General features: G+C 49.9%; 1 protein-coding gene across 6 annotated transcripts in view; it reads left to right on the plus strand.

Moving 5' to 3' along the window:
* Map3k13 (mitogen-activated protein kinase kinase kinase 13) overlaps positions 1-8,933 on the plus strand; it is a 156,380-nt gene extending 147,447 nt beyond the window's left edge. For all 6 annotated transcript variants that reach the window (XM_063261181.1, XM_063261182.1, XM_063261180.1 and 3 more), the window contains 4 exons: positions 408-1,149; positions 4,224-4,291; positions 4,908-5,205; positions 5,846-8,933. In XM_063261181.1, coding sequence (XP_063117251.1) covers positions 408-1,149; positions 4,224-4,291; positions 4,908-5,205; positions 5,846-5,947 — 1,210 coding nt within the window. In that variant the 3' untranslated portion in view covers positions 5,948-8,933. The remainder of the gene's footprint in view (positions 1-407; positions 1,150-4,223; positions 4,292-4,907; positions 5,206-5,845) is intronic.

The raw sequence follows: 8,933 nt of genomic DNA on the forward strand, positions 1-8,933 counted from the left end.
TTGATTAAATCCCCATATATGTGACTGCTGAGCGGAAGGATGTATGGGGCCGGGGATGTAGCTCAGCAGCAGAGCACTTGCCTTGTTTGTGATCAAAGCCCCTAGGTTTGATCTCCAGCACTGCAAAAAGTAAAATTAAAAAAAATCAAACTGGAGGTGGTAGTGCACGCCTGTAATCCCAGCACTCAGGAGGCTGAGGCAGGAGGATCGTTGCGAGTTTAAGACCAGCCTGGGCTCCAAAGTGAGCTCAAGGCCAGCCTGAACTGCAGAGCAAGACTCTGTCTCAAAAAGACACACACACACACACCAATTAAAAAGAGTGTGTATTTTTAAGACTAGGGATATATTGTCCTAAACCTTAAACTCATTTGCATGTGTTTAAAACTGAGCCTGCTCTTTTCTCCTAGGCCAGATCTGTTGAGGTCCGAAGGTATTCCTAGCACAGAGGTGGCTCCCACCACATCCCCTTTGTCTGGAAGTCCCAAAATATCCACCTCCAGTAGCAAGAGCAGATACCGCAGCAAACCGCGCCACCGCCGGGGGAACAGTAGAGGCAGCCACAGTGACTTCGCAGCTATATTGAAAACCCAGCCAGCCCCCGAAGACGCGCCCCAGTACCACAGTCCTCCGCAGCAGCAATACCAGCAGCCCCCTCCGGCCACGTCGCAGAATCACCACTCTCGACTCAGTGTGCACGGGCAGGACATTGCGACCTGTGCCAACAACCTGAGGTACTTCGGCCCCGCGGCAGCACTGCGGAGCCCACTCAGCAACCACGCGCAGAGACAGATGCCGGGCTCCAGCCCTGACCTCATCTCCACGGCCATGGCTGCGGACTGCTGGAAGAGCGCCCAGCCTGCTGAGGGCCAGGCTGGCCCCTGGGGCTGCTGTCAGGCTGACCCTTATGACCACTGCCACCAGTGCAGGCCGGAGCGGCGAGGGTCCTTAGACCACCCCTCCACTGAGCCAGCACCCGGGAGCCCCGACCTTTCCAAGCCACCAGCACACAATCCACTCTCGGAAAGCACCCGAGGTGCCCAAAAAACAGAGGAAGATGCATTCAATGGCTGCCGGTCCACCTCGTCCCTCGGAAACCCTCACCACATCACCCCACCACCGCTACCTCGAAAACCAAGGCCCCTTCAGAAGGTAAGGGGTGTCGGCGGGGGGAGACGGTGTCCCTGCCTTGGCAGAACGTAGGGCCCCAGCGTGCTGCGTGTATTATAACTATGCTTTACAAGTGCATTTTAGAGAAGGATGAATAACGGAAGCCATCCAAGTGACACACTAGGGAATAGGGTTTGGGAACTGCTGAAGCAGGGACTGATTCAAATGTAGACAGTTCATGGGTATGTGATCACATAGCTTGGAAACCACTAGCCTGGGACTCTGGTCTTGAGGGGTGTTTCGGGAAGGAAGCATCTCACTGTCTAATAGTTAGAGAAGCAACGTTCTCAGTCTCCTCTTGGAGGGCCCTCGTGGCATCAGCATAAATCATAACTTGTTTTGTTTTGGTTTTTGAGGCAGGGTCTCACTTTGTAGTTCAGGCTGCCTTGGACTCACAGCACTCCTCCTGCCTCAGCCTCCCAGCTGCTGAGGGATTAGAGGCATGCGTCCTCACACCCAGCTCCTAAATTACAGGTTTTAAGAAACTATGTGGTAAATAAGTGCTTCCTTCACCTAGTTGAGCTTTCTGGGTAGTATTTATTAATCCCTCCTGGGACTAGCTTTCTTCACAATATACTGTATAAAACGTTGCCTTAATTAATAACCACATCAGACTGCCTAGGTCTTAGTCTTTGGCTAAGAACTGGCTGCCTGGGGTTTACTGGCCTGGCAGCATCCACTGCAGTGGCCAAGATCTTTATTCAAAGCCAGGCTCTTCCCCTTGGTCCCTCTGTGAAACTCAGTTTCCCTGGTAAGAGTTTCCACTAATAGCGGACTCTGCCTTGTTGGCTGGCGAGAGGATCAATACCAGGAATTAAGACATCAAAAGCATTTAGAACCATGTCTAGAATACAGCAACCTTCCCAAAATGTTTAGCACATCTCGCTAATGAATTTTAAAAAATGATTAGATGTGAAGGGTTTCAAATATTGTAATTCCCCACTCAATTCTTAGTATTATTTCATCAAATCCTCACGTTCAGCTGGAATATCTGATGGGATGAAAGGGTCTAACACACAAATGCATTCTTGATCAGCGAGCATCTGGTAGAAAAAAAGCGAAGCTGGGATTCCAGTCTCAGCACTGTACAGTGGGACCTCGGTTCGTGAACTTGATTCATTTCACAGTTCTCGGGAAGAGAAGGACAAGGTAGTGTTCATCTCCCAAAGCAGAGCGCCAGAACAGAAGCAACTTTTTGCTGAAATGCTTCTGTTAGGGAACTGAATTATTCACAAACAGAGCCATTCATGAACCGAGGTATTCGCGTGTTTCTTTGTCTGTGGGCGTTGCTGCCACTGACTCAGCATTCCCAGGAGGAAGTGTGTTTCCGGCGGTGCAATCAATTTGAGCTCATCTGTTCACCACCTCCCCACCCCTGTAGCCAGCAACACATAGCTTTTGGTAACAACTTTATTAAGTATGATTCAGCTGGTCTTATAATCTCAGCACTTGGGAAGCTGAGGCAAGAGGATTGCACATTTGAGGCCAGCCTGGGCTACATATAAGACCCTATCTCATAAAAAGAAATCTAATTCCCATACCAGAAAACCTTTCCATTTAAAATGTATATTTTGCCAGGCATGATGGTGCGTGCCTGTAATCCTTGCTTCTTAGGGGGCTGAAGCAGGAGGATCACAACTTCAAGGTCAGGCTGGGCAATTTCAGAGGAAATTAAAAGGGCTGGGGATGTGGCTTAGTGCTCTCTGGGTTTAATTCCCAGTACTCTAATGTGTACAGTTCAATGATTTTTTATTTTTTCCACATAGTTCTGTAGCCATCACTATGACCAATTTTAAAACATTTTCATCATCCCAAAGTGGAACCCACAACTTTGAACCTCCCTGGGGGTCTGCAAGCCCCAGAACCCCATCTTTTAGGTTTGGCCTCATTAGCACTGCAGCTCCCTCCCCTTTGCTGAGACACAGCAGTATGAGGGGGGTGGCTGCCTGGTAACTGTCCTGCTCCCTCTGCAGAGCAGTGTGCCCTAACACACACACCACACATGCGCATGTTGTGGTATTTTTTAACTTTCAAAGAGGTAAACTGTCCTCAGCTTCTGATAGTTACTTGAACCTAATTAGCCAGCTTGCGAGATCTGCCTAATCCAGGCTTTGGAGTGCTGTGGTTAAGGACAGTTGACCCAAAGCATGGCAGTGCCTCCTGCTTCCCTTGTTCCTGTAAGGAAAGATGATCTCTTCAGCTGGGTCACTCACTCAGCCTTCCACGTCACCCGCAGGGCCTGGCAATCACAAGGCCTCAGGTGTCCCCAGCAGAGTGCCGTTGGCCCCCCCAACAGGCTGACGCAATAAAAATGCATGCTGCACCGCTTTTAAATCAGCAAATGGTAGCTGTGTGCACTGATGGTGCTACACACCTGCTCGTGTGCAGTGCCCACTGGAGTAAGGAATACAGTACAAACCAGATGTGTCCCAGTCCAACTGCAGCAGTAGTGAGTGTGACTCATCCAGAAGAGAGGAGAGTAGTTGTTGGGCTTTGAAGAACAGAAGCGTCATTTCTCCTGCAGTCTGTGAGGAAAAGCCTGGGACTGCTAGTGACAAGAATGCCGAGAGGGCCCTCAAATCCAAGACATCCTCTCCAACTTCCCCTCCATCTCTCCCCTCCCTGAGGGTAAATATTAAGTTCTAGTTTTGAGGGGTAAAGGGAAGTCCTGAAAAATTAGCCCAGGGGTGCTGTACCAGTCAGCTATACCCTCAGACCTTTCATTTATTTTGAGGAAGGGCCTCATCTTTCCCAGGCTGCTCTCGAGCCTGCAGCCCTCCTGCTTCAGCCTCGCAGTAGCTGGACTTGCCAGCCTGTGCCACCACACCTGCCTCTACGCACTGTGTGGCCTCCGGCACCCGTACAGGGCCGGTCATTTTGAGCACCAAGGACAAGTTGCTCAATGAATAAATTGGGGTACATACATCAGCGATGACATTCAGCAGGCTTCTGCCAAAGGCCTCTTGATGATAATTTAGTCTTTTACAGATAGTGGGTTGGGGTGTGGGGACAGAGAGATAAAAAGAAACACAAGCCGTTCCCCTCATTCTCCTCAGAGTGGAGATGACTCTTCGGAAGAAGAAGGGGAAGTGGACAGTGAAGTTGAATTTCCACGAAGACAAAGGTAAAACCAGCAGCCCACAATTGTTGTCAGTGTCATGGGCAGACCCTGGGTTTCCCACTCCCGCTGTCTAAGTACAGGTCACCCTAACAACCACCTCACTAGGCAACTGAACTCTACTGCCACAGTCAGAACCTGGCTCCTCAGGACTCATGCCCCAGGTGCCTCCTCAGTGACAGTGGCCAGCGCAGTGGGCGGTGGGGAGGGGGGGGCACACGGCTGGTGGAGGTGGGGCGGTGGGGCTTCCGGTGGACCTCCGGTGGCAACCAGCTCGGGCTGCCATCACAAAACACCACACCTGGGTTAAACAACAGGAACCGATTTCTCGCATCTCTGGAAGCTAGGAAGTCCAAGGTCCCAGCTAGGGCTGACCCCAGAGGTGGACAGCCACCTCCCTGCTGTGTCCTCACACGCTGGAGAGGGTGGAGAAGGGGGTGTAACTCAGTTGCTAGTGCTTCTCAGCTCCCAAGTTAAACAGTTTGTGCCCACTTAATGTTCTGCCTTCCCGGGGGGCAGGGAGAAAGAAAAGCAACTGTATCACCTCTGAGCAAGGCTGGGGGCGCAGAAGGGGAGGCAGGTGCTCGCCCCGGTTAAGTCTCTGTGTTCTCTGCACTTCCAGGCCCCACCGCTGCATCAGCAGCTGCCAGTCCTACTCGACCTTCAGCTCGGAGAACTTCTCTGTGTCCGACGGAGAGGAGGGGAACACGAGCGACCACTCCAACAGTCCCGACGAGCTGGCTGATAAACTTGAAGACCGCCTGGCGGAGAAGCTGGACGACCTGCTATCGCAGACGCCGGACATCCCCATCGACATATCGTCGCACTCCGACGGGCTCTCGGACAAGGAGTGCGCTGTGCGCCGCGTGAAGACGCAGATGTCCCTGGGCAAGCTGTGCGTGGAGGAGCGTGACTACGAGGTGGGCGGCCCTCTGGGAGCGACCCATACCGGGCTCTTTGGGGTTGGAATGTGCCTGGGTCCTTCGGGCCTTTCCAGTTTTCATGCGTTATATAAAATAGGGCAGCTGCCTCCGTGATGTCAGAAGACAGAGTTCAACAAGAGCTTTCTGGAAGGCAGCGCTGAGCTGCTGAGACTGAGGGCTCCCCTGCCCCCCACCCCCAGCCTGCTCAGGGAGCTGAGCTTTGCCTCTCTCTGTCCCCCACTGCCCCATGGCGCATTGGTCCATCTCATGCGCGCAGAGGGAGGGTGTCAGAGTGGTTGTCAGCTGTGCCCTGGTCCCCAGCCTCCAGCTGCAAATCTCAGCCTTTCCACCAGCCAGAGGACCCCTCCAGGGTCACTCAGCCAGTGGCTGGAGCAGAGCAAATGCTGCCTTAGAGGAGGTGCGGAGGAGGTAAGCGCCAGAGCCACGGCCATCTCGGTCGGTCGTGCGGGGCTCTTCCCTCGTGAGCCCCACAAGCCAGGGCTCCCCCAGGGCCCGTCATCTTTCAGCCCCCTTCCTCAGCATGGTGCCTGTCCCCAGCACGGGAAGTGACGTCCCTTCTGCGCGCTCACTGAGGGTTGGTGAAATAAATGAAGTCTAATTCTGTTTGACTTTGCAGAACCCTATGCAGTTTGAAGAATCGGACTGTGACTCTTCCGGTGGGGAGTGCTCTGATGCCACAGTGCGGACCAATAAACACTACAGCTCTGCCACCTGGTGAGGAAGGGGCACCTGTCCTGACTGGCTCACAGCGCGATGGCATTGCTGGCATTGCGGACTCCCCCGGCTCTTCCTACTCTGTCCCTTCTTTGTCTGGGAGGACAGCGGCCCCTCTCTCTACCCCTAGAAATGAGCTGCAATAACAGGAACAGGAAACTTCTCAAATCTCTGGGGAAAAAAATATCCAAATGAAATTGTCTCATGAACATTTCAATCAAGAATGGCAGGGATCTATTTTATTGAATATTCTAGCTACTGTAACATTGATATTTATTTTTCTTGGACATTTTAACACTTTGTACTGTAAAGAGTGAACTATATATGATAGAGTCACAATAATTTCTTGCAAAAAAAAAAGGAAAGGAAAGAAAGAAGTGGACTTTAGGAGCAACATGCTTGGGAATTTGTGGGGCGGGAGGTATTATTGCTGCTTGAACAGGGGACCAGGTCTTTTGGCCATAAGTGACTGAAGACGCATCAGAGCAAGACATATCGAGCATTTTAGAATACAAAGAACACAGAAGGGGAAAGCCAGTGTAGGTAACCTGTGAACACACACATTGTGTTCAGCCAGCTTGTCCAGGGTGATGGAAATTACCTAGAAAAGGCTGGTGACCATATGCTAAGGTCTCTGAAGGCATGTGTTTCCTCTAAGAGGAAAACCCAACCAAACCTTCCCTGCAAGAGCTGCTTCCGTGTCTTAACTCCCAGCAGCATTTGGTAGGGAGGCTTACAAGATAGTGTCATGCCTTGTCCCTGGCAAATCCTTCCCTTTTGAATGCTGTCGGTCCATCATTACCTTAACCAATGTGTTCCCTTGACCCATCTCTTGGTCTTTCAGATTCAAGCACCATTTTCCTGTAGCGGTTTGTTTGTTTTTGTTTTGTTTTTTTACATTCCAGCTGTTGACCACTTTCTTTAGGAAAGGGTTGGGGTGGGAGGGGTTGCCGAGGAAGAGAAAAGGAACATCTGTAATAATATTAGGAAAACAGATGTGGAAGGTGTGGAATTACAAGCTCAGCATGCTCAGTTCAGCCAAGTGGAGAAAATGGAACCATCCCTCTCCTCATCTGCTGGACTCACACTGATTCAAACAGAACAGAATTCGAAGGCAGGGGATGTACGTGTGCAATGTCCATTCCCAGACCTTCTCCTTTGCTTTCATTATTAACTCGTTCTATCCCTGAAGCTTCAGGGACAGGCTCTCCCCATCCGCATAAAGGCAAGACAGGCACCTCTCAAAAGGCGACCCCTTTCACACCGTAATAGCATTTCTGTTCATTGCTGCTTGCAAAATATATTTTACTTCACTCTGAATCAGTGCAGTTTTTGTTAAGTGACTTGGAAATTGGTGAAGAGAACATCTGATGCTAAGCAAGGAATTGGAAAGGTTTTACACCATCAAAGCCCTGAGCTCTTCCTGTCTCAAAGGTTACGTGGCTCTGAAGAGCATCCCACAAGAGTTTCTTGCGGCTTGGCTTTAAGGAGCATTTTTGTCTTGAACTTTATGGACAGATGTTGACCTCATTTCTGTCTCTGTCTCCAAGACAGGTTGACTAGCCAACAACCTCTCTCTGCTTGCTAGACTTTCCGACCTTGCTTCCTGGGCATTTCCGGCAAGCCTTGCAGTACAGGTATTAAATCATTTCCAGTGCAGATGAAACTGGTGCCCCGGCTCTGGGATGCACGGACTGCATCAGCCAAAAAGAGAGAAAGGCAAGAGGGAATTTAAGCCGTCCTTTTTGTTCATGTCATCCCTCCATTGTTTACACGTTTACATCAAGACATTGATTTAAAACGCAGTGTCTATAATTTGTAGCTTATAGGTAGGGTGAAGGAAATGTTTAACTTATACAGAGAACAGTATTGTTTGCATTAAATTATTCCATTTTGTATGACTTCTCGTAGCTGGACTACATTGAAAGATTTAAGTTATGGCATTATTATCGTTATTTTGTTTTATATTATCATTCTTATTTTCTGTCGATCGGAAGGTAGCACAATGATTGTGTTGATTGCTCACTATGGATGATGATGGATTTTATGATTTGAATGAAGGCGTGAAGATGGAACTGCCCTGGTGTCCGTCTTAGCTGTTATTCCCCAACTGTCTGTGTACCACATCAATCATCAGAGGGGGCGGCCTCTGCCCGGAAGCCCCAAAGGTTACACTGGGGATTTGACTTGACTGTGAAAGTGCCTGGGTGGATAGATGCCTGAGTGGATAGATAAATAATTTAGAAGCTGTCATTTCCCAAATTTCATGAGAAATAAAAATCATGGGAGAATATTAGAAACAAAGAGAATTATTGAATACCCTGAGAGGAACAGGCCTCGAGGGCTGTATGGACTAGTTTCAAAAATTGCCAACATAGATTACAATCTTCTTCCTGCCAGAAACCACAAAACCTTTTCCCTCTAGGTGGGAGTGGTAGGAAGACTTAAAAAGAAAGGAAGGAAGGGACAAGAAAGAAAGAGAGAAAGAAGAAAAAAGGGCATGACATCAAATGCCTCGCTGTGATGCCATCCTGTAACTAAACTAAAGATATTTAAGAAGGCAGGACACTCAAAACCTGAGTCACCTAGAGGATAGCAGGGCTGGGCCAGCGCCTTGAAAGGTGACCCCGCTCGCTCACACCTGACTGCTGGACAGCTCCTTAGCAGGGGCTGCGACTACGCTGAGTCCCGTTTGTAGTCAGCACAAAACACGGGCGCTTCAGTTTGCTCCTGTGCGGCCCACATGCAGTGGCAACAGAGAAACGAGGGGTCAGCACCCCACACACATGTCATGGTGGTCTTTCTGAAAACCCAGCCCCTACCTCCTCATTTTGATTGTTTTTAACTCCCATCTTGGCTGTCTGTCACGCTAACGCTTCATCCAGACTGACTCTTAAGAGCCCGGTTGGTGGTCGGGGAAGTAGACCATGTTGCGTCCTCAGACATTCCCTGTATTGTCAAGATTTAAATAAAGTCCACATTGAACACTT

This window comes from Cavia porcellus, unplaced genomic scaffold, assembly GCF_034190915.1.
Source record: "Cavia porcellus strain 051 isolate PalLab524CR breed Dunkin Hartley unplaced genomic scaffold, mCavPor4.1 scaffold_14, whole genome shotgun sequence".
NCBI classification, from domain to species: domain Eukaryota; kingdom Metazoa; phylum Chordata; class Mammalia; order Rodentia; family Caviidae; genus Cavia; species Cavia porcellus.